We start from the raw sequence: 27,274 nt of genomic DNA on the forward strand, positions 1-27,274 counted from the left end.
GTAATACCTTTTACTACTAGATATTTAAATAAAAGGTTACCACGCAGGGTCACTAGTTCATGACCTTGGGCAGTGCGAAAGCCTGGGCTTGGCTATTTTTAGTTACGTGTATCACCGAATGTGTTGTCTCCTTTGATCTGGCGATTGCAGTGAATTTTGGCCATTTTGCTTGCCACTGAGAAGATCCCGCTACAACCATGGCAGCGCCGATGTACCCTGCACAAGCTGGAATTGGTATGATGGCAAATTTGCTGGAGGCTGTACAAAATTTCACCGTTGAAGACTGTGCAAGAATCATTGAGCAGAATCCAGAGACTGTCAATTTGATAGGTAAATACATACTACTACTTCATTGTAATATATTGCCATTTTATTACTGTCACTATCATTGTGGCATAAAACAGCATCTGGTGTTGTCGGTGCAGCTGTCTTGCGGAGTGAAATTTGAAGTACCGATATTGAACTTTGAAGTGAACATGTAAGTGTATTAAAATAGTGAAACACAAAACCAAGCCCATTCATTTCTCCACTTCATGTATTGTAAATGTTGTTGTGTTTCAACTTCAACAAAAGGATCGCTCATTCATTGTTTTCTTAGTTTGGGGAGAAATAAAAAAAATCGTGGCATATTCGGAAGAGCGATTGTATTAGACAACAGACTCAATATACAATGTGCGTGCTGCCTCTCAGACTCAGAACTTTGAATAGAATTTGAAGTCTTTTTATTTCATTACATTAAACTATTCAAGTGAAAAACAAGTTTCAGCACATATTTTAATTACTAAAGATCTATAACGATTGCAGATCCATGACCTTATGAAGACAAAAAAATTGCGAGCATTTCTTTAAAATTTTGCAAATTTAAACTTTTTTTGATAAGTGAATGGGTAGTGGAAAAATATCTACTGAGATGTGACATTGGCCTCCCATTTTAGCTAAAATGTTTGATAAGGTCGTTAACCTTGCCAAAAAGAAGTGATTCGTCAGATATGATAGTATACATGTATTATATAGGATGAATCATAGAACTCCAGTATACGTGGTATGGTTAGATTTAAACCTGCACTAGCTGCAACTGGGATGTTACATTTTTTTCATCACGGAAACCAAAGATATAGTCACAAAAATTTGGCCAGTTACTTTTAAAAAGACATTGTATCTGTTGATTAGTGGTCAATATTATTTGTAGGTACATGTATAGTGTAGTGGTCAGTTTAAATCTTGAAATAAAGCTTGGTTTTGAATTTGTCGTTTTTTGTCATTGGTCAAAATGATTAAGACATAGATTTTTTAAAAATTAAGTTGTTAGTAATCACAAACTAATTAAAAAAGGGATATATATAATATGGAACAGCACATTTTGATTGGTCACAAAGAAGAAATGGCTATGTTAATACACTACATGAACCAATTTGGCTCAGAGGAAATACAAAAGACTACGTAACCATAGTGCAGGACATGGCAGTATCTAAACAACTCAAGTATTTATACAATGTCAATATGTCTGATACTTGACAGCATTTTATGTATAGTATAGTATGTGCCCTAATTGTAATATACATTTATAATATATTATGTATGACTTTAGTACCTGGCAAAGTTGTATCATTTGTTGACATGGTAATACATGTAAAAAATGAAATTCAAATTAGCAGAGTCTGCTATCGTATTACAGTATATGTATAGAATTTATAACATTTTACAAATATTACTTCTATGATAGAGTGAAATTATTCTATTATTTATTCATGTACATTATACTAGGATACCTACAGATGTAAGCATCCTAGTAAATGAGAAATATTTTCAAAATGTGTTTCTGATCATAACCCGACTGCCCCTACATTGTAGGTTAAGCCTCCGACCCTAATCAGTGTTTTTTTAAATATTTACAACAAAAATGTAAGAAATTCTTTGTCTGTTTTCTTTCCCCAGTGATGTCTGTCTGTGCATAACAATGATTTTTATATAGCGCTTTCCCACTGTGTGCTCAAAGCACTTTACAATTATTACCCCTGGCACGGATCTATAGCGACACAATGACCCTTTATACTTCCTTAACTCCCTGGGAAGCATACAATCTATTGCAGCCTTTATAAGCACATATGATTAAAGCATTCACATTGCAACCTCTATCCTACCAGGTCCCCCAATTGTACAGCTGGGTTGACTGAGGAAAAGTCGTGGTTCAAATCTTACCCAAGGACTTTAGCCATTCAGAAACAAATGACATCAAACGATAACAGAAGGGGTATTCTGACTGGCATTTTGTTTGTTTTTGGGTCAAAGCAAAATTATTAAAAATGAAAACAATTAAAATGATAAAATGAAATAAAATCCTGACCTATCTACCCTATTTTCTATGGCCATGTTAACGGAAACATAGTTATTTTTTTCCGCCTACCTGGGAAAATGAATTAAAGGTTATTGAGGACTGTTCCAGTATTTTCATTTTACAAAACTAGAAATAAATTACATTTTCAAAACATTTAAAAAATATGAGACAGATAAAAATCTCCCAAGGGACTGGTGCTGCTAGCCTTGTAGTTACTGTGACTGATTTTCTAATTTTAGTTATACTGCCCTCAGAGTTCAAAGATTAATTTGGTTTCACTGTGATATATTGTCAAGTTTCCTTGAATTTCTGAGTTTGTAATAAACATGTCAGCCGAAATTTTGGCATTTGTTTGTAATTTGATTGGACTGACCTTGAAGATCAAGGTCAAGGAATTGAATGACATAATATTTTGGTTTCGGCTGAGTATTTACTGTTTCCTATGCAGTGTATTTGTTAGGGAAGTAAGTAGGTAAAATCTACAGTAGTACAGGGGTTCCCATGTCATTAATACCTTGGTTTCCAAATAAAATGTAATACCAAATTAGACTCTATGGGGTAACACTGCCATTTTTACCCTTTTCTCCCTTTCTGTTACCAGGGTTCCCCAACCTTAGCAAAAAACACTAGTAGTACTAACAGTGGTATATCTTACTGCAAACCACCTTGAGATCAGTATTTGTTCTATGAAACAGTCTGATAATATTTGGATTTCTATTTGTCTGTGAATTTATTTATCAGAGCTTTTAATAATTAATTTCCAAACAGTAGGAAATACAAGATGGATAAGGGGATTTGGCAATGGTTTACAAAGTAACTTCTGTTCAAAGTACATGTAAGTGTGACAGTTTGTGTTTACAGAGAGATTTAGTATTGTGTCTTCAAGTAGATATTATGTAATGGACATGGCTTTGGATTATGTCATGTGTGGATTTAATGTTGAAATACATGTACAATTTTAAGTGACACATGTACAGGACACTGATTGTTTGGAGGGGGTGGGGTGGGGGTGGTAAAACTTGCATAGATTTGTAGAGTTGTTCTTCTCCTATTCTATTCTGCAATTTGTTGGGTAATCCACAAATCACAAAACCTGAATGTCATCTGGCTTGACAAAAAATCTTACTATGATATCGCTACATTTTCTTATCTCAGAGAATCTTATCGTTTGGTTCTGACTTCAATAAAAAATCTAATCAACATGTCCACATGTTATACAGACTATTGATTCTAACACCACGATTTTAACAGTTTTGTAAATAGTGGACTTTTGTTGTCTTTTATGTTTTGTTTGTTTGTTTTCCTGTTAGTTGTACAGCCCATTGTGATTATTTTTAAAGTAATGTGCTTCATAAGAAATAAAGAGTTTATCTACTTTAAACGTTCTGCTGCCACAAATCATGAATGTTTCGTTATATAAATGATATCATGATGTATAATACAGTCAATATTAATAAAAGTACACATTTCTTTTAATTTGACTTCTACTCCAAAGCAGACAGCACCAGACTATTATTTTGTATTATTGTACACATTGAATAGCTAGGCCAGCTGTGTTACACCAGGCCTTGGGCTGACTCATATACTGATCATGAATTATACAAAAGCATAGTAGGAAATGTCATGTCTCCTTTATCAGTCTGTATTTAATCTCATGAAATTAAAAGCCCCAGATTCTCGCAATATTACAGTATTGTGAATGTTTCGTACTTTCACCTTGGTGCGATTCAACATTTTACTTGGATGATTATAGCTCAGATGAAAAATGCATTACTCATGCAGTGCAGTGAGATTGTCTAGATCATATCATATCATTAGTGATGTATTTACATACTCATGATATTACCCACTCAAAGTGTTTGTTAACAGTGGTAATTCCTTCTTAAAAATGCTACAATTATTGAGACTGGGGCATATTTACATTTTTGTATACATGTAATAATGTACATGTAATGTGCAAGGCAGCTACACAAGACAACAAATTTACTGTGTAAATTGTAATGCATGTATGTTTTTGCATTTGACTTTTTGTACAAAATTATTCAATGTACACACACACACACACACACACACACACACACACACACACACACACACACACGTACGTACATACGTACATACATACATACATACATACATACATACATACATACATACGTACGTACATACATACATACATACATACATACATACATACATAAACACAGAAACACACACAGTATAAAAATCCAAATTGATAACAATTGTTCAACTTTATACAGGTTGGAATGGACTTTCTCCACTTCACAAGGCAGCCCTAAGAGGCCATACAGACGTGGTACAGTTACTACTGGATAAAGGTGCCAATGTAAATCACCCAAATAATGCAGGAGAACTACCGATTCATTATGCTTGTAAACGAGGCAATCCAATGGTTATACATGCATTACTGAAACGTGGCTCAGCCCTCAAAGATACCGATTCTTTGGGTAGAGGCTGTATGCATCATACAGCTCTGGCAGGATCTGTGTAAGTAATGATTTGAAGAAGAACACCACTCCAGGAAATACAGACATTTTCATAAACTGGGTTCTGGAGAGTCGTTTCATGATTTGACATCACCTAAAATTAATTTCAGAGAAACATCAAGTTGATCTTGTGCTTTCAATCTCTGATCGAAGTATAATCGTTATATCAACACTTTGATGTAGTACCAAATTGGAATAACTTTTTTTTGAAATAGTTTGGATAATTATGCAAATTGTTTATGATTCACATTTTACATATTAAGTGTTCCAGACTTCATTTCTCTTCATCAAGAAGTGTTTAAAATAATGAGAGAGAGAGAGAGAGAGAGAGAGAGAGAGAGAGAGAGAGAGAGAGAGAGAGAGAGAGAGAGAGAGAGAGAGAGAGAGAGAGAGAGAGAGAGAGAGAGAGAGAGAGAGAGAGAGAGAGAGAGAGAGAGAGAGAGAGAGAGAGAGAGAGAGAGAGAGAGAGAGAGAGAGAGAGAGAGAGAGAGAGAGAGAGAGAGAGAGAGAGAGAGAGAGAGAGAGAGAGAGAGAGAGATATTACATGTATATAATCGACATAATATCTTCCTATCAATGTCATTGACTGCAACACTAATTGCTTTTATTTTTGTTTTACAGTCATGCAATGCAATATCTGTCAGATGTTTGTGGACTTGGCTTTCAGGACAGAGATCACAGGTAGGTGACCCCCCACCCCACAGGAAACACTTGTAAGACTAAATGAACAGTTTTGACAAAATGTTGCAAATGGTTCTTTTTCAGCCAAGATGGTGAGCCTGTTTAGGCAGTATGGCACCAAATACTGTTAACTCTATGGGGAATTAAAAATTTTGTCAATTTCCTTGAAGACGAGATGGTGGACCCCAATTTTCTTTTACTACTTGAAATGAACCAGAAACAAGCTTCCTTATGGCAAAGTGTGGAGAGATTTTAAAACTTTGATTTTCAGTGAAATTGTCCCCAAGGCACAATCATCCTTCAAAGGGAACGTTCAGTCAGACTAATTTTAGCTTTCAGTACACTTGTTAGAGATTACTACGATCAACTCATATAAGATTTTGAGTTATAAAATAATATCTTAGTAATTTACTCCACTTGCCATTTTGAAATTTCTTGCAAGGGTTTATGATAGAACTTCTGGTGATGACATCACGAATACCTTAATCTCTTTGGGAGTCAAATAAAGCAGAAGTTTTAACCAGATTTGTACTTATCCTTTTATTTGAACTCAAGATATGTCATACATCTGTGTTGAAAGGTTTGTTGTTACAGTACCATATCACTGTAGTTTGACTGATACTTATTTGTACTACGAACTAATCTCTTTGTTTTGGTACTCATTGTAAATTATTTCATGGCAATTAACAAATCCCATGTTACTTTCTTTGCCATAGTGGATTGACACCTTTACACATTGCCAGTCAGTTTGGACATTTTGATTGTGTCAGGTATCTGCTAAAAAACAAGGTAATTATAACATTTTATACCATACATAAGACATAAATATGGAATATATACTCTGATTGTTCTCTGTCATAACAATGCATGTCTATGTCACTGGTTCTGCTGTGTTCAAAATATAAGTCAAAACATTCAAAATTGCCATACTTTACCTGATTTGTCTTTGATATTACTGGCACTGGTATAATTATGATAGTGTCCAATAATTTTCTTCATTCAGCCATAAAATACTCGTGACCTAAGGGTCACTACTTGTGTAACAACTTGTAGCGACAAAGACCCCTTAGGTCATTCATATTTTCCTTGGCTGAAGGAAGAAAAATATTGGGGAATAACATCTAAATGTTCATCTTTTATTGAATTTAATGTAAAATATGTAAAAGTAGAAATCAATGCAAGAAATGATCTCATTTGCTGAGTATAGATAAATAAACTCTTACTACCAAAACCGAGTGAGTATAGAGTTTCAATTTAGCAGCACAATGTTTTCAGTTGAAATTACACATGTACATATAACAAAATACATACACTGGCAGCATATAAAGCTTACAAAATGATACATTTCATCTCACTGTGAACACAAATCAATATCGCTGTCAGATGAAACAAGAAAGATTCAAACACAGAACTGTTTATTTGTGTTCACAGTGAGATCAAATGTAACATTTTATTTCACATGCATGTGTGCTATCAGTTCCTGTATTTTTTGTGTGTAATTCATAAGAAAAAACATTATGTGAGATGAAACTCTGTGAAACTCTATATTTACAGAGATCTGATGTAAACTGGATGGATGTCCATGGTAATCTGCCTCTACACCTTGCCTGTCAGAATGCCAATTCTGATGTTGTCTGGGTGTTACTGCAGAAAGGAATGATAGCTCAACTACATCAGAAAAATAAAGAAGGACAAAGTTCGCTTGATTTGGCGCAGGATGGCAAGACATACAGGTTAGTACACACACTCCTTGTCAGAAAGCTCAGACAATGAAATGTAGTCACACTGAAATAGTCAATTTTAAACAATATTGTCATGTGGGGATCTGTATACTATGGACCTTGATCACACAATTGATTATAATGTGAATTAGGAAAATAAAAATGGCTGATTTTCTTCTTTGGAGAGAATTGGAGAACTTTGATTTTTACAGTAAATTGTCCCCAATATGCATTCTACCTGCATTAGCTGGAAACTGATATCCTTGCATCTCCTCTGTCTAATGTAAATGGCAGATTCCACTTTGCATTTCAACCAGAGATTGTTCCACCTGTTTCAGCAAATGGAAATGTTTACTAGGTGGTATACCTGATACTATGACCACTCAGGATGGAAACTTAGCCCTTTGAAGTGCCAGACTTATTACAACGAAACTTTGTTGTGGTGGAACAAAATTGGACGAAGTGATGATGAATCTTAATTTCCATCCTATGTATGTAATATTGTGATATTTGTTTTCCACAGACATGAACCTCTTGGCCGGGAGTTAAGATATTGGGCTACTCGTCGTAACCAGAACCAGGCACCAAAGGGACCCTTGTTTACGTGGTATTTCCTGCTGTTCTTTCCACTGGCTATGTTTACCTTTACAACAGTATTATGCCGGTGGTTTCAGATATACGGTGGTGTTATTGCATTCTTTTGTGCTGTCTTTATGGTGTTTTTCATAGGAAGACAAATGCATCGAATACCACATTTTTCAAGGTATGTATATCTTTTAGAGGGTTTACAGAATGATGTATACTTATTGGTTCCACTAGGAAAAAGTGGGAAACAGTCAGCAGGGAACACTACAAGTATTCATGCAAATACACTTGCACTTCCTTCTGTGGTGAAAGTACAGCCTAAGGGAACACCGTAAGTATTCATGCAAATACACTTTCACTTCCTTCACTGATGGAAGTACAGCCTCAGGGAACACCACACTGTACAATATTTTACCTACAACTCTCTCTGATTTGTATGCCTGGATGGTTGTTATTTGATAACTTCCTCTATATTGTAAGCCACAGTTTAAAGACAACAAATACAGTGGAATGATATGTAACAAAAGTAATTATGAATCACAACAAAAGTTGCAAATTTAGCAAAAATATGTATCTAAAACGAAATAATACACAGGCTTTGAATAAAACACTTTTCAATTTCACTTTTTCAACTTGGGTAGTCTGTATAGAGAGTTTTAACATGTAAATTACTTTCGTCATACATATTCAGAGACATCAATATCTTTGGAGAAGTTATAACGGGTACAAATAATTATATTCCTTACTTTCCGTACAAATATACTGCATGCCTTTCAAGAAAGTCTGTGGAAAGAATTATATAACTTCTATCTCCTACAAAATATTGATATTTGAACTGATGAAAATGGCTATTCAGAAAAGTAAACGCCTCAGTACAGTGACAAAAATATGATTCGAAAATGACAAAAATGTTTTCACAAAACCCTGTACATGTACACTGGTGAATTTGTCTGGATTAAAGAAGCTTATATGTGTGGGAGTACAAATCAGAGAGAGTTCTTGGCAAAATATTATTGCATTCATGCAAATACACTTTGTTTGCTTCAGTGGTGAAAGAACAACCTCGGGGAACATCGCAATTATTCATCAGACATACAAATACTGTGAGTGCACTGGCGCTTGAGTATCATAGAATTCTGTTACATTACATTGTACATGTACTTTACCCCTTCTTTATATTCGTCGCTCTATAAATCAGATTGTCAAATGTTGTTACTTTGTTTGTTTTGTTTGTTTGTTTGTTATACTTAACCATTGATGGTCATTTTACATTGTGTATTTTATTTTTCCCATATCCAGATGGTCTAATCCCGTATTTGCCGGATCTTTTGGTGCTGGATTGATACACACTTCCATCTGTTATTACTATTTAATTCTTCCAAATATCCTTTGTATTTCATCCAGTGAGATGTTAGTTCAGAATCTACCATTGGCTGATCCTGATACTGTCCTCTCATGACCAATGATTGAACCTGATGTGTGAAATTAGATTGCTATTTCACCTAGCAACGGCTCAAACCATTTAGATATTACTAAACAGAAGGAAACCCTGACAAATCAACATACATTTGAGTTCTAGCTGTATTTCTGACAGCTGAAAATAGAATGGAATGTTCCATTCCTGATTTGATCGTATTGACTTGTTGCCAGATCCAATTGTGTTGTGATCATGATTTACTATAATCAGAAAATATTCCCATTTCTGATTGGCTAATCATTTTACCAAATCATTAATATTCATTATGTCCATCACATGGGGATGTTACTGAAATCATCAGACACTATGGGTAGATTTAAAATCCTGTTAAAATTGTGACCATTTTGTGGCCGATGCAGTTTCATAAGTACTGGTTGTGAGGGCATTGTTAGTATGAACCAGGCAAAGATAGAAAACCAGTGAGATGTCTATATTTATCAGCTACCTGATTGGCATAGAACCTATTATGGCTCAGATATGTGTTAAACAGACTCGCAATATTAATCTCATAAACTTATATCACACATGTCTAAGTTGTGATTTTTTTATTGGGAGGAGGGGAGGGGATGATTATCAAGATTGAAAGATTTCACTTCTGAAGTCAACTCCAGACCCTGTAACCATCTAATACACCCATGAGTTCTTTCTCCTTAACTTTTCGAACCCATCTGGCCAACATATTTCCCTATAGCATTTCCATTGTATGTATGCATGGTGTATGTGTACATACTAGTACTGGTGAAAGATCCGGGAATGTGTCGAGTTCCGAGAAAAGGACCTGGCAAAGATTCACCGTATATGACAATTGAACATATTGCAACAAGAGAACTCAAACCAGAACATTATTGCACTTATTGTGAGGTAAGAGGTATTTCAGTATTATTTTCCAGATGTTTTGTTTTGGTGAATAAAAATGTGTGGTGGGAGAGGGGGTGGGGAAGGGTAGGGGTGGGGGTTGCACACGCTACTTGGGGAATGGTTGTCTTCTGACTGTACCATGGGTTTAGCAGTAAAATCTTCTCTATCATTAATGGCATTTAGTCTTTGTTCTATAAAATCACTTACAATTAATGGTGCTACACGTCATTCCATCATTTCATTTGACAATGTTATTTCAAAAGTAATAAAAACAATAACAAGACTAAACATAGCAATATAAGCATCTTGGAACCAGTAAATTGATCATTGAAAAGTGTATCAAATCTGTACTTGAAAAATTTTTCTCATTCATTGAATACCTGCTGTAGTTATTGTTGGCCTTTCATTACTTGAATCGAAAACAAATTTCTATATTTTTTTACACATTTCAGATGACGTTACCTGAGAAAACCCGACACTGCAAACTTTGTGAATGTTGCATGGTTAAAATGGACCACCACTGTTTATTCCTGCTCAAGTGTATCGCTGTCAACAATCATCGGACATTTGTTTTTCTTATCATCTTTGTCTTAGCAGTACAAATCAGTTTCCTGTTTTCTGTCTTTGAATTTCTTCGCGTTTGTTTTCCCGATGCACCGTACACAAGTCTTCCATTGCTGGGCATGTCACAGCAAGCCTGGGTGTTTATGGTGGCTATGATCAACGCAGCATCCATTGTGTGGGGAGGGTTTCTCCTCCGAGGACAATTTGATGTTATCTCCACTGGATATACTACTGTCATACGTCCACCTCCTAACGTGTTAAAGGAACTTACATTTGCTGATAAATTCAACAACATTTGTACTTTCTTACGTGGCGGGAAGACATTATCTGCTGAAGACATTATAGACCTCAGAACGGATCAAGAAATGGCAAAGTTAAAGGCTAACTCTGTATGATATTCTTGTCTTAGAATAATTCTTTTGTTTTTATAATATTTTTTGTTACACATATTTAAATAAATGTAGTTATTCATGTAACTTTATGGTAAACATCTTTAAGGGAAACTTATTTTGTATTCTGTGGGGTTTGAAAGGAAACAGGGCACCAGAATGAGTTCAATCTAGCCATTCAGCCATCCTGCTTGAAAATGTTGTTCACTGGAACAGAAAAGCCTGTATGTCAATTGTGTGAAATAGTCATGTCTCTGAGCTCAGTTCTACCAATCTACCTATATTTACACATGTACAGAACTATGACACACAAGTGTTTCTCTGTAATAACATATTGATTGCAATCAAACTTCGCACAAATGTGATATACATGCTATTACAATTTTTAGTCTCATTACATTACATAAAATATGGTCCTTGACTTTAAGGTGGCCATACGGATGAGGATTTGGAAGTTATTTTGGATTTTTAATTTATAAAACAATTTTATCATGGCTTCCTACTTGAAAAATTGATGTGAAAACAATATATGCCAAGTCTTTGTTTGTAACTCAATACCCTAAATTGTAAAAGATAAATAAATATGTAAAATCTTTGTTATTGAATGTGCAATAAGAAACTTTTTAGACATATTTTAGCTTATTGCACTGTATGGAGTTACAAACAGACTTGGTCTAGACTATGTTGTTTTACATTGTTTTTTTACAGTGTAAGGAGAAGCCATGATAAAATTGTTTTATAAATTAAAAATCCAAAATAAATTCCAAAATCCTCGTCCATATGGCCACTTCAAAAACACTGAATAACATGTAGTTTGTCAACGGTTTGACCATAGACCCTCCACCAACGTCTATGGTTTGACCTAATATATCATATTGACATGATACATTATGTTAAACTGTTGACAAACTATACTTTTATGGGATGGTATTTCAGACGTGGGCTAAATCTTTAGGGGTGCTATTTTAAACAGATTATTTATGATAATTTCCTTTTTGAAGTCAGACTTGGAAATAGATTGTAGAGTTCATTTGACAATACAGCACAGCAAGATGTTGCTTGGCAGTCAAAGGCACCATCAATTACATTCTTTGTTTGCAGTCCACATACAGGTAGAGTTGTCGGTTGATTTTACAAAAACAAACACATTTTGTTTTGCTCAAAATTTCCACAGAAGGACATATTTTATACTACTGTAAGTGGAAACACAGTTCAAAAATATCTTCAGAATAACTACTTTGGATTTTGACATTTTGATTTCACCAGTGTAGTAGATTTAGGTCCAAACAGAAAATGAATCAACAGAAAAGTGAATTTTACATGACATGCCAGCATTGTGGGTTTTTTCTGTGTTTGTTTGTTTCCCTGTTTGCCTGGTAGGTTTTTGGGAAATTCAAGGACAGCAAACAAAGTTTTTAATTGATGGAGCGTAATTTTGAGTGATTTAATATCAACTGAGATAATGTCAATAACTATTACAGGTATCAGAATGTACAGGGCTTTCCATATCAGAATTGAAGTAGTGGATATTTGTTCTTAGTTCATCCAAATACATACACCTTCATTATGAGAATTAGCACATCCTTTTAAAACAATGAAGGCATATGTTGACCTTGACCCAGGCTTGACATCCATTTCAAGGTCAAATGATAAAATCCTGTAATGTTTGATTATGTATAAGATCTGATAGTTGAACTTCATATTTTCATGAGAGCTAGTATTTTCCTAAGAACCAGTTTTTATAAGGTATTGACTGACCATATCATTTACCTTTTAAGGTCAAGGTCAAATCCTTTCCAGTGTGTCACAAAAGCATTGAAATGCTTATAAAGTCATGCACAATAATACTTACTAGTTCCTGAATTATGTCGTTTACAAAAACATATTTAATAACCATGTTAAAAGATACGCATTTTACAGATTTAGAGAGAACCATTTTCAGACACCATTTTGTTGAAAAATCATCACAGACAACTTTCAAATTTAGGATAAACATAAGAGAAGGACAGACAAAATCATGACTTTTTTTTTAGCAGTCAATGAGGATAAAGGGCAAAATGAATGTTACGTTTTACGACAATTTATGTAGTACAGAATTTTTGCATGCAGTTGTGTCCACAGATATGCTGATACAATTCTCAATTCACAGATGTTGAATATGTTATATGTATGCGTGCATATTACATGTATACAGTTATTGCCTGGTTATCAAGGCACCAGTAGACATCTCTTACCCTGCAGAGGACTGTTGTGTAAGCCAAACACTGAAGGCTATATGAAAATGATGTGTTATAAAGCTAAACAGGTTGCAAAAGTTTGAATATTAGTACCTAAAATCACCAATATTTATACAACAAGTGATCAGACCAAGACTTTTACTGAGATGACCATGTGTATATTAAAGTTATAACACAACAGAAACTTGTGAAAATAGCACATGTGAGCATGTACAAATAGCCATATTGTAGTGCAAATGCCTCCTAACATATAAACTATGTTTGTACGCCTGTATATGGCTAAGTAGTTGTATGTGTATAACTCTATATATCTCATATAATACATGTTTGTACATATTTTGTAAGACCGTCACACAGTCACAATATTCTGGACTCATTGTACATAGCAGCATATCACAAATGTTTCAAACCTGAGCTGTACTGTTTTAGCAATGACAAGTATTTATTAGAAGTCCTTCCCAATTTTGTTAGATATAGTAAAAATGTGATATTTTAAGATGTAAGTAATCCCGCGAGTTCCATTGCACAAAACAATGGTGACAAACATGCTTTACTATGACAACAGGTGAGTAGATCCTATATTTTCAGCCAGAATTCTACATGATGTTGGCTAGTGTTTGGTATATGGCTTTTATGTAATGTATATTTTGAAGTGAAACGTGTAATGTTAAATATATATTTGTATTGATGTTCTGTATTTTTTTTGTTTTTGGAATCAGTATACATCGCTAGCAATGAATAGCCTGTTTATGGCAGTAATGGTACTTTGCTTCTCTCTCATACCACACTTGTGTTACAATTTGAAGATATGTGCCCCATGATTACAACCATGACAATGTTATTCAAATGAAGTCATTATGTAAATGAACACCCAATAGCCCAATTATTCAAATGAAGTCATTATGTAAATGTACACCCCAAAACCTGATTACAACCATGTCAACTTTATTCAAATGAAGTTATTGTGTAAATTAACACCCAGTAACCTGATTACAACCATGGCATTATTCAAATGAAGTCATTATGTAAATGAACACACAGCAGAGATGAACACAGGAGTTAACACATGAAGCACACAAAGTGTACTTGTGATAATTTACATGTAATTATGTAAACTTAGACATACAAGTGTTTGGGAGCAACTTTTGGGGGGGGGGGGGTTGCTTACCTAATCAGTTCTAATTCTACTTACCAATGTTTTCATGTTCTCAACACAAACATTGTATCTGTATGAGAGATAAACGGAGTACCACTAGCACAAAAATTCAAAGTAATGAATTGACGAATGTCATACATGTACTTAATAATTTTACACAATACAACTCTAGCTGATTAATTAACTGATTTGTAATTCATTAATTACTATCTTTACACCACATAAAGTGTAACTGGGCGTATCATCAACAATTCAGACACTCTTTTTGTCATTAAATATATTCTTTTTGTTGAATAGAGCAATCATACCTACTGATATTATGATGTTTTGTACAACAACTCTTGTAGCTGGGATACTACTGAAATGTGCTATCTAGTAGTATTTGAAGTGTGCCAACTAAAAGAAAAATAGTTTCTTTATGACATAGCAAGAGTGCAAGAACGATAATAATGTTAATTTTTATATAGCACTTTCCCACTCTGTGCTCAAAGCACTTTACAATTATCACCCCTGGCACAGATCTATAGTGGCGCAACAGCCTTTATACTTCCTCAACTCCCTGGGGAGCATACAATCCATTGCAGTCACTATAAATGCATATGATTAAAGCATTCACATTGCAACCTCTATCCTATCAGGTCCCAAGTTATACAGCTGGGATGACTGAGGCACAATCATGGTTGAAATCTTGTCCAAGGACTTTAGCCATTCAGAAACAAATGACAGCAACAACGCTTAAACCTACAACCAAGTGGGCCACTGTAAACATTCAACCATCATGACTCCACAAAACAGAGACAAAACAACTGAACAGTGGAACACATTATCTGATTTCAATGCTTAAGCATGTGCATATCTTTTCATTTATCTTCCATGGAATTCATTTTTGCAATATGCAGATATCTTAATTTTGCATCTTAATTTGTACTGAACCAATCTGAATAAATTTTGAGAGGAGAAGAAGACTTTAATGCAAATGTAGCTGCTATGATTTCTAGCACATTGATGTGAAATTTCGCCTATCAGTGGACCACCTGCCCCCAGTTTTGATCTCTCCTCTGATAGCACCCCAACCTGACATGGATGCATCTGATGAAAGTGTTATGTCAAAATTCCCATGATCGATAGGGTTAAAGGAGGTCACAATATTAGCAATCCACCATTGTAGCTCTGTACAACTTTGATCGCTCAATGACATTTTTGCATCATAATTGCCTGCAGACATACTGAGAGCTTCAATTTTATCAATTTCCAATGATCTGCAAACAGTTGGCCAAACTGAACACCTGGGAGGCTAGATACTAAAAGTCCAATGACTTCTGATACTCTTCGTATTGTAATGTTGTTGGAAGTGGCTAACAAGTTTTCACACGCAGCCCTTACCTTCATTTGTTTCTTTGTTGTTAGTGACACTGTCATTTTAACAGAGTTGAGTGAAAACCCCAAAAAGGTTATCTGTTGAGCTGGGATAAACACTGACTTATCTTTATGAATTATGAATCCCACTTTTTCAAACAGACTTACAGTATCTGTGACATTGTGGCTACATTCTATGAAATTATCACCTTGCAATTGCAGATATGAATCATCTATGTACCCTACACTGAGATGACCTTCTTGTCGAAGTTTTGAATATATGGGTTTGAGTATTTTTGTGAATAATCTAGGGGCGCTAGCTAGCCCATTGGGGAGGCATGTAAATTGGAATACTTTGTCTTTCCATATGAAACGTAAAAACTTTTGGTGTTTGGGTTGATGGGTACAGAGTAGTAGGCATCTTTCAAATCAATTGATGCCATGTAACACCCTGGGCGCATAAGTCTTATGGCTGAATGAAGGGATTCCATCTTAAAATGGTGGTATTCGATGGATTTATTCATTTGCTTCAGATTTAGTATCATTCTGTAGTTCCCATCTTTCTTTTTCCTCAAGAAAATTGTAGAAATGTATTCTGACTCACGAGATACCTTTTTAATTTAACGAGATGAAAATTAGATGCACTAATACTTTGATTTTGGCCACTGGTGGCGCTGTTGAACTTGGAATCGAGGCTGAACCACGGCAGACGGCGGACAACATGGCGGTACGTTCGAAAGTGATGAACTAGATACAAACAAATAGAAGACTGACTATATAGCCAATGAGTTGTCTAGTGAGGTACAACTTTCCAGAGTGATTTTGGTAATGGCTCATTGATACATGGATAGCTAAACGGTCGTCTACGGGTTAGTGGTGTTGCTGTTGAGTTTCTACTGTAACTTGGCAAAGTAGTCTACAAATACCCATATGGTCGAGAGTTCAAGATGGCGCCCAACGTGGGGCTATGGGGTCAGTGAACATGGGATAGTGTGTTGGTAGGATATTCTTTCTGAGATTATTGAATAAGTATACATGTAGTTAACTTGATTCTCAATTAATTAAGGTAATTTTCTATGTATGTATGTATGTATGTATGTATGTATGTATGTATGTGTGTGTGTGTGTGTGTGTGTGTGTGTGTGTGTGTGTGTGTTTGTAAGTATTATCATGTATGTACGCATGTTTGTCTTTGAGTGTGTTTGTACAATAAACAAATACCTACATTTGGGAAACACAGGATTCAACAATTTTCACCCCAGGTTATTAATTCATATTTCTACTTCCTCAACAGGAGATACATCGGTAGTAACATGGATAAGATTTATATACTATGGACTATGTAGAACATGACTTGAAACTATGAAACAACCATTCACATTGGGTAAGTGAACAGGAATGATATGAGAGTAAATACATTGGAAGTTATGGAGTTGAGGGCCATTGTGTCGATATAGGTCCGTGCCAAATTATAGCATCCATCATGGAAGATGTGATGTTTTTTTGGTTCATTATACCTTGCGCGGGCAAGGTGCAATAAAAAATATGGAATATTATTATTTACTCTGGTCATTCTACGTCATGACAACGCACATCTATATTAATATGCCACGACAACGCATGTCTAAGGAGTTGAGGGCAGTTGTGTCGATATAGGCCTTTGTCAAAGTTATCATGGCATCCATCATGGAAGACGCTTTTATGTACCACTATACCATGCATGAATGAAGTTCAATAAAAAATATGGAATATTTACTCTTGTCATTCTCCATCATGACAATGCACATCTATGTCACGACAATGGCTGTCATCAGTTCTGCTGTGTTTGAAATATGAGTCAAAACACTAAAAATTGCTATTTCTTTCCCCGATTTCTTTTTGATATTTACTGGCAATGGTATAATTCCCCAAATTCTTTTCTTCATTCTAGGGAGTATGGTACCCCTCTCAAACAGTACACGCCTATAGTAGTGACACTATGGTATAGAGCTCCTGAACTACTGCTAGGTACAAAGGTAAGAAGGAGATTCATTCTATATACTAGTATGGAAATCCGGCTATAGGCAAATTCAAATATACTCAATGTAAAACTATTGTTGATACATGTGCTAAATTACATAAGTCAGTGAAGGTTACATACCTGAGGGCTTGCCAGTAGGGACTGTGGACTGTCTGATTGTGTTGGGTAACATTCAGAGTGCAGACCTGAGTTCTTCTTTAGATGTAACAGTTCATTGAAACAATTTAGTTATGCGAGTTTATAGGAAAAGGTTGTATTTTTTAAAGTGACCATAGGTTGCATATCTGAGGGCTGCCTATAACTACATATAATACTGTCAACGTGGACAACTTGGACTTTGCAAACAGTAAGAATCAAAAACTCAAAAATGACTGGTAACTATTACCATTGCTAAGGTCAAAATAAAATGAACAGCGCCCCCACGTACCCATTTATGTTTATCTTTTGTTTTCATGTCTGGTTATAAAATGACTGATGTTCAAAAGCCCATTACAGTATTTTGTGTTCAAATTATGGTGTCTTCACAGGTGTGATATGAGCATAAAACATGGCCTGAATATTCCTGATGGATGTTTTTTAGCACAACTGAACTGAGGTTCAGTAGTGCTATAGGGATCGCCCGGCGTCTGTCTGTCTGTGTGTGTGTGTGTGTGTGTGTGTGTATGTGTATGTGTGTAAACAACTTAAACTCAAAAACTGCTGAACCGATTGCCATGATATTTGGTGGGTCCATTACCTTGGGTGTCTAGTTGGGAAATTGTTCAAATCAAAATGATCGCATCACAGATGTGTGATTTGGGTCAAAAAATGTGATTTTTGGTCAAAAAACTTAAACTCAGAAACTACTGGGCAGATTGGTGCGAAATTTGGTGGGAACATTCTTAAGGGGATGTAAAGTAAGATTTGTCCATGACGGGATGATTCCATCAGTGATATGCAAATTAGGGCTAAAAATGTCTCTTTTTGGTTAAAAATCTATAATTCCAAAACTACTGAGCAGATTGGGCTGAAATTTAATGGGAATGTATCTAGGGATGTATGGACAAAGAAATATTAAGCATACCATGATTCCATGAGTGATATGCAAATTAGGTGTAAAAATGTTCATTTTTGGTCAAAAACTTATATCTCAAAAAGTACTTGGTCACCCAGTCTGAAACTTGGTGAGATGTTTCTGCATGTTATTCTTCAAAACATTTTGACAAAATTGGCCCTAGCAACCATGACCACGCCCTTAGCAACAACCAAATGGCAGTATATTTTGGTCAAATAACATCATATGGTAGGCAAATGAATAAACATTCAAAAAATGTATGCAAATACCGTAGCAACCATGACCACGCCCATAGCAACAGCCAAACGGTCGTGTATTTCACAAAGATAAGAACAGGGATTAATAGACAATTGAATAAACGTTCAAAAAGTGTATGTAAATTTGCCTAGCAACAAGACCACGCCCATAGCAACAGCCAAATAATCATGTATATTACAAAGATAACAACAGGAATAGAAAGACAAATGAATAAACATTCAAAAAATGTATGCAAATGTGCCTAGCAACAAGACCACGCCCATAGCAACAGCCAAATGATCACATATATTGCAAAGATAACAAAGGGGATTAATAGACAATTGAATAAACATTCAAAAAATGTATGTAAATATGCCTAGCAACAAGACCACGCCCATAGCAACAGCCAAATAATCACATATATTGCAAAGATAACAGGAATAGAAGACAAATGAATAAACATTCAAAAAATGTATGCAAGTGTGCCTAGCAACAAAACCACGCCCATAGCAACAGCCAAATGATCACATATATTGTGAAGATAACAATGGAGATTAATAGACAATTGAATAAACATTCAAAAAATGTATGTAAATATGCCTAGCAACAAGACCACATCCATAGCAACAGCCAAATGATAGCATATATCGTAAAGATAGCAACATGGTTGGATAGGCAACTGGATAGTCATTCACCAAATGAACACTTATTGTTCGCATGTTAGCATTTTTAAAAACTGTACAGTTGTGCTACTACGCCATTGGCGGTATTTTTAATGGTTCTGATTGGACATTTGAAAATCCAAGATGGCCGCCATAATCTGTCATTGTTTTTCATGTTTTGCCAATGATTTGATGCAACCAATCATCTCAGGCAAAGTGGGGTATACTTCCTCCATAAAAATTGATTACGTTTCTTCAAGGGAGAACCAAGATACACAGAGTGAAAAGCAAAACTAAATTTAAAAACATTTTTTTCTAGGTCTTTACCATACAACCCTGGTACGAGACGTATCACTGCAGACACAGCATTAGAACATGAATATTTCAAAGACTCACCTCTACCAATGAATGAGTCTGATTTCCCTACATGGCCAGCCAAAAGTGAGCAGCCGAGAAACACTAAGAGAGAAACAAGTCCTAAAGCTCCTGAAGGTGGAATGAATTTCAACAAATTGGTAAGTCATAGTGCACATCAAATCTTTTAATCAAATGACAGTAAAAGTAACAGTCAAAAGAAAATCGCGAAGTGTACACGACATCAGATTGAGTTCACATCTAGACTGTCCAATACGTTGCTGGGGTGTCCTTATCATAATTCCCCTTACAACTGTAGGCACACTGTGGCAATCAAATCAAATGAATCACCTACTGTTGCCATGCGACGTCTGGTATATGTAAATATGGTGCTGATATATGTAACATAATGCCCAACCTCAAAAACCTTAGAAAAATCCTGTAAACTACATCTCACTAATACATCCATGATCTATGAGAGCTACCTTATCATCCCTTCACAGGCAACTGTAGGCACAGTGTTGTGGAAATCAAATCAAAAGAATCTCACCTTCTGTTGCCAATAGACATCTGGTATATCTGTACATATATGTAAAGGTGTTGTTGTGTAATCTCCAACTTATGGGGGCCACCAAATGTAAACATTCACACCTGTCAAAGAGCTATCTGCAGATTTTGATCATAACATGTCCAAAAAAAATTGGGGAAAGTAATAGCAGTTTTGAACGTTTCGACAGCTAGACATGTGTTGTTGTGACGGAGAATGACCAGAGTGCATACTAGTATTTCATATTTTTTGTTCTAAATGGCATGTGCATGGTATAATGGGCTTTAAAACCACTGCACCAGTGATAAAATAAAAAATTAGTTTTATTAAATTTTTGGCTATATAAAATTTGATTATTAAATTCTAATAAAACGTCTTTAATAATCTCCCAGTGATGTCAAACTAGTCAAAAGATTCATGTTGATTTTATATTCAGTGTCTGCATATTATATTTTGCACAAGCCAAGTTGAAGACATTCACACACAAAATATGGAATTTATAGTATACCGTGGTCTTCCTACATCATGCCAATGTAGTCAAAATTCATGTCGATTGTATTCAGTGTCTGCATATTATACTTCGCACAAGCTAAGTTGAAGACATTCACACAAAAAAATATGGAATTTATACCAGGTCTTCCTACATCATGCCAATTTTGTATTCAGTGTCTGCATATTATACTTTGCACAAGCCAAGTTGAAGACATTCACACAAAAAATATGGAATTTATACCGTGGTCTTCCTACATCATGCCAATGTAGTCAAAATTCATGTCGATTGTATTCAGTGTCTGCATATTATACTTTGCACAAGCCAAGTTGAAGACATTCAAACAAAAAATATGGAATTTATACCGTGGTCTTCCTACATCATGACAAAGTCATTGGTTCTTCATTGCTCAAAATCAAATGTTCAAAGTCACCACTATTTTGTTTTCATTTTTCATAAATTATGCACGTAGAATTTTGCTTTCCTCAGCTGGAAATTTTGAAAATAGGTGAGACAAATGGGCGATGGTGTTTCACTATTCATCTTTTAGCTTGAAAAAAATTACTTTAGTGCAAAATACTAAACCTTTCATTTGTTTATTATTTTGTACAGGGTGAAGACGATGCTGACATTGATAAAGGATTCAGACTCACATTGGCTTCCCAGGGATCATCAGCGAAAGGAACGAGCCAATCTGAAATTTCGATCTTTTGACACACAGACTTGAAAAGTACTTTATTGTATGTAGATTGAGAGGAGTATGCCCCAGATTTGGCAAAGTGAAAGCTACAATTCTTCATCATGGCTGCTGAGTGTTTGGCTGTGCATGAAACTGTGAACAAATTGTTCAGAAGTGCTTAAATGAGCAATACAGTACATGAATATCAGGTGAGAACTAGACGTCACATGGAGACATGATTCAGTTAGTCTTAAGCATGCAACAAGTAGACAACAGGATGTATTTCAGTCAGTTATTTTACAATGCCATTCACAATAATGTTGTCAAACTTAGCATTCTAAAAATGCTACGAAATGGTTATGTAGGATGAATAACATTTATTTATCTACTGTCAAAAATATTTTGATCTTTCACCAAAGTGTTACCCTCCGAAACATATGTAGTGAATTTTGAAGTGCGCCCCCAATGATGATTGTATTGTGTTCTTTTGTTTACTAGACTAACAGTGAGAGGTGTAACTTTACCAGGACACTACACTGTACAACATTTTACCCACAACTCTCTCTGATTTGTAGTGTTGGACTTCATCTCCTTGAAGTCAGACAAATCTCACCAGTGTATAGGGTTTTGTAAAAACATTTTTTCCATTTGGCAAGCGTAGAATTGCCAATGATGAGTTTCTGAATACACATTTTCATTGGTTCTGGTATCAATGATTTATTGCTGAAGGAGTAGCAATTTTAGGAATTTGTCAGCAGATTTTCTTGAAAGACATACAGAATATTTGCAACGAAACTAAGGAAAATATATGCACCTGTTATGACTTTGCCAAAGGTATAGATTTATTTGAATACGTATAACAAAAGAAATTTACACACTAAAACTCATCATACACACTGACTACCCAAGTTATTGACACTTTGACATTGGAAAGTGTTTTATTCACAGCACATGCTTAATTTAGTTGTTAGTACATTTTTATACAAAATGTAGAACTTTATTTTTGATTCCTAAGCGTTCTTTTGCTACATATTAATTAAACTTAATAACTATGCTTAAAATGTTGAAAAGTATGGATTACTGAAGAAGTTATTAAATAAGGAACCTCCAAGCATACCAATCAGAGAGAGTTGTGGGTAAGATATTGTACAGTGCACTATGTCTTTGTATGTAAATTTTAGCTCTCCCTGCATCTTCTTACAACATCCTCACTTAGTCTCCAGGGACCAGGGTAAAACAGGAATTAAGTACAGCTTCTTCACAGTACACAATGTTGTTCTCATGCTTATCAAATTGTAAAGCAGTGACTTTCATAGTAGCTTTAACCAGTCAGAATGTACTACTCCATTCCAAGGTGAAACTGGGATATCACTGAAGGTTCCTCATTTTACCCAAATGGTGACTAATTAAATTATTCTATATATCTCATCATAACAACTTAATGCAGTCAAGGATATTTCTGCCTTTAGTACAGTTGTATTGATTACTGTTATGAAATTACTCTTAGAAAATAGGGTTGACATTTATATTTGTACTTGGAATATATTGAACAAAGTCTAGTAAGAATTATAGTAGTCTTTATTTGGAGTGGTACATTATAATTGGTTACAGCTACTATGAAAGTTAATTTGTGTCATTTATTTTGAAATTGTTTCAAAATTATACTTAATAAATAAATGTTCTAATAAAGAATCATTTGTTGTGTAGCAAAAAAAAGTTCTTAACACTTACATTTATTTAACACTGAAATTTATAGTCAATAAAAAAATGTTCTAATAAAGAATTATTTGCAATTCTTTTTTTCAACTCCAATCCTATTCCTATTCTTACTCCAACTCCTACTCCAACTCCAACTCCTACTCCTACTCCTACTCCAACTCCTACTCCAACTCCTACTCCAACTCCTACTCCTACTCCAACTCCTACTCCTACTCCTACTCCTACTCCTACTCCTACTCAGGACTCAGGACTCAGGACTCAGACTTGCCAGTCTAGGAATTGAACTCAGGACTTGCCAGTCTAGGAATTGAACTCAGGACTCTGTCTTGCCAGTCCACAATCTTACCCACTACTCTGTCGGGTCCCCCCCATTTTACACATGTGTGTTTATCACTTTTATCTTTTACAATCACCAAGTGAATGAAAAAAAATGTCTATACCATAACAGGAATTGAACCTGAAACTTTACAGGCTAAGGGTTTGAAGTCAAGAACCTTAACCACTGTGCCACATGGGTCGTGTGATGATATACATTACTTTAAACCCTACATATTTAAAGGATATTAATTATATAGAAAATATATATGTGTGCATTAGCACTTTACTCGAATTTTGCCAACAATCTGCCGAACACTGCATTGGTAGCTATTGCAAGTAAGACTTTCTGTAGTGTAGTATCTGCTTTAGTCACACTGAAATAAAACACAATTTTTTCTTATGGAAAAAATGAAAATATTTTTTTATTGCTTGGCAATGCAAAGTAATTTGAAAAAATAGAGAGTACATAACTACTTGTCAAAATTAGCATGTGAAAAAGTCTTTGTTACTGATGATAAAAATAAAATGGGAGAGTTGAGAGCAAATAAATATTACCCCCTCTGATAGAAAAATGATTGGACATTGCAAGTGAAATATTTTCATACCCTATTACATAGATATCAAATATTGTATTTCAATTTGTTTTCAATTCTAGTGTATGTCTCGCACAAAATATTCTATTTTCTCAATATTGCAGAGAAGGCTATTAAGGAGCTGTGATGGACATTTTGTATCCATGGTTACAGACATTTTGTATCCATGGTTACAGAGACCCATAAGCATGTAGTTCATCACAGACAGGTATTTTCAAAATTTATTATATACATTCAAAAATAAAAAAAGAACATTTACAAAGAAAGAAAATATACATATTACTAACTTAATTTTTAGTCACAATATTAAAGAAAATAAATGTGAAAAGTGTTTTCTTTTATATGGAAGGCAGTGTTTAGAATAAAGCACTTTGGTGGCAGTGTGGTGCGAGGCAAGTTCATCTGAAGCTAATGTATATGTATATGTATTGTAGCTGTTTTTATAAAATATGTACACGAAGAAATTCAATATGAGTGAATTTACAGTACTTTTCAAACTGTCAACTAATGATTTAACTTATCAACGGAATAATGCAACAAAGGGAATGTAATGATTTAGGACACAGAGAACTTGTTTTATACAAGTAGGAAGACTTTGAGATATTATATGGTGGTGTGTTTGTGTCGTTTTGTTTGGAAAACACTGTTGCAATCTTACAACATACTATCAGTACCAGGAAACTACAAACTAAATGATATCTAATTTTTCTACACTATGATAAATAATATGTTATTGGTGAGTTTTTTGGTGAATAAAGAAGTGGACAGTAATGACAGTATAATGATAGAAATGATATTTTAGGCCAAAAAAAAAAAGAATTGTTTCTGGTCAGGACATTTTGTGTAAAGTGGTGCAATGACAATATTTTTTTTATAATTCTCAACAAACCTGTCACTCAATCTACTATTTATGACAGGTACTGTTCTTTTTATTTAGTACTTTAGAGAAGGGTGTATGTCAGGGCAGATGTCATTTGCTTGTTTATGATGCTCTGCAGTTGTCTTCACTGAAGTAGGGAGGGTTATTTTAGTGTTTCCCCGAATCTGCAGACTACATGGGCTGGACATATACAAAGAAAAAAGACAGACGGGAGGGTATTTAAGTGATACACTCACTGACCAGAAACAATTTTTTTTAGCCTTAATAAGGAAATGTAAAATGAATACTCATCTATGAAATATGGTAAATAGTACCGGTATAAAAACTGCCAAAATATTAAGGTGTAATTTGGGAAACTGAATTCATATTAATGCTATGTTATATCAACTTTCATTTATGTATTTATATAAAAAAGTTCTTTAGCTTTTTTAATCTGCAACATATAACACAGTACTACTCTGGTAATCAAGGCTTCAGTTTACTAAAGATAGACACAAACTAAACTATTGTCGCAACATGTTGATACAACAGTGATACAAGCTATTGAATGGATGTTGGTTTAATTATAATCTCAGGCATGGTAGAGTTTTATTGACAAGAGTTTGCTGAACTTGCAGTGTAGTGTTTTAGTACTTCCAATGTTTATACTATCTTGATCACAGAGTGATTAGAATTGTACAACAGGGGAACCACTATCACCCATATGTGTAATCTACCACATTGAAGAACGATAGATTTAGTTTGCGTCTATCTTAGTAAACTGAAGGCTGAATTACCAGTGTTGTAACATCATTGAGAGACATACTTATGATTGATGTTTAGTTTGATCTGGTATCTTGTACTTAAACACAGAACTGCCCTATATAAATAGGATTATGGCTAATCTATGCAAATGCGGGAAATTCAAACTGCTGTACAGAGCACTAGCTTCTGGGTCTTGTTTTCATCATTTTTTCTGTGCTCCGAGAAACACACAGGTCATGTATCATGTACAAATTGTTTGTGAATGTTGTAGGATGGTAACTTGATACACAAATTAGTTGAAAATCAGTCTGTTTGTGTCATAGAATGAAAAAAACTTTCCAAATGAGACAAATTCCCCTGCAAACAGCTGCTTAGATTGTGTGTCATGCAGGATTATTCAAATATGCGGCATTTGCATGTGAAAAACCCAGATATAGGGAATGTTTATATTTTGGTGATTACTTGCCAGTGAGTCATCACAAGTTCTCCACCTCCAAACATACAGTCAGTCATACGCAAAATAGGGTCCCAGGCGCCGTCAGTTGTATGTTTAATAAACTGAATTTGTCCTACCTGTGGATGATGGACTGGGATGATGGACCACATGACACATGAGTATAATTACGATGTATTTGGGAAGTAGTTCTTGCTGTGTTCACTAATGAAATTATGGCACAAAACACTACATACAAAAGTACAAATGCAACAAATAGTCACACTAATTTTATCACATCATAAAGTTCTCTTATACATATTAATATATGGGTGTATTCAAGATACCCAACGTATGCAAAAGGCCAGCCAAATGACTTTTTGGTTGTATCTGAAACTGGTTGTCCCACGAAATACTAAAATGGTGGTGCATTAGAATCAAATTTTTTTCTTGTAATGCTAGAGATTTGGGCATTTTTGTTGACAAGGATGAGTCAGCTAATTGGAACATAACATTGCATTTTTGTCAGGACACGAGGAAGCCTCAAAAAGCTGTCTATTTACAACTAGATGAACTATTGTTTCCTTTGACCTATGACCTAGCTTCAAATTTTTGGTCGACTCACACGATGTCAAATAATAAATTTTACCAGTATACATTTCTGCTTATATGGTTTTG

The 27,274-nt window shown here is 34.9% G+C and overlaps 2 protein-coding genes across 2 annotated transcripts; both read left to right on the forward strand.

The window, feature by feature from the left end:
- The first annotated feature begins 145 nt into the window (after positions 1 to 145).
- Positions 146 to 11,349, forward strand: LOC144452304 (uncharacterized). The gene is made up of 9 exons (XM_078143373.1): positions 146 to 330; positions 4,597 to 4,843; positions 5,464 to 5,523; positions 6,240 to 6,312; positions 7,078 to 7,256; positions 7,768 to 8,007; positions 9,129 to 9,211; positions 9,971 to 10,167; positions 10,617 to 11,349. The coding sequence occupies exons 1-9, from the start codon at positions 198 to 200 to the stop codon at positions 11,121 to 11,123; spliced, it is 1,719 nt and encodes a 572-aa protein (XP_077999499.1). The 5' UTR covers positions 146 to 197; the 3' UTR covers positions 11,124 to 11,349.
- A 6,446-nt stretch (positions 11,350 to 17,795) lies between these two features.
- Positions 17,796 to 22,416, forward strand: LOC144451908 (cyclin-dependent kinase 11B-like). The gene is made up of 3 exons (XM_078142810.1): positions 17,796 to 17,881; positions 20,159 to 20,354; positions 21,843 to 22,416. Exons 2-3 carry the CDS (start codon positions 20,244 to 20,246, stop codon positions 21,942 to 21,944), a joined length of 213 nt encoding a protein of 70 aa, XP_077998936.1. The 5' UTR covers positions 17,796 to 17,881; positions 20,159 to 20,243; the 3' UTR covers positions 21,945 to 22,416.
- The last annotated feature ends 4,858 nt before the right edge of the window (positions 22,417 to 27,274 follow it).

Source organism: Glandiceps talaboti, chromosome 22 (genome assembly GCF_964340395.1).
Source record: "Glandiceps talaboti chromosome 22, keGlaTala1.1, whole genome shotgun sequence".
Classification (NCBI taxonomy): domain Eukaryota; kingdom Metazoa; phylum Hemichordata; class Enteropneusta; family Spengelidae; genus Glandiceps; species Glandiceps talaboti.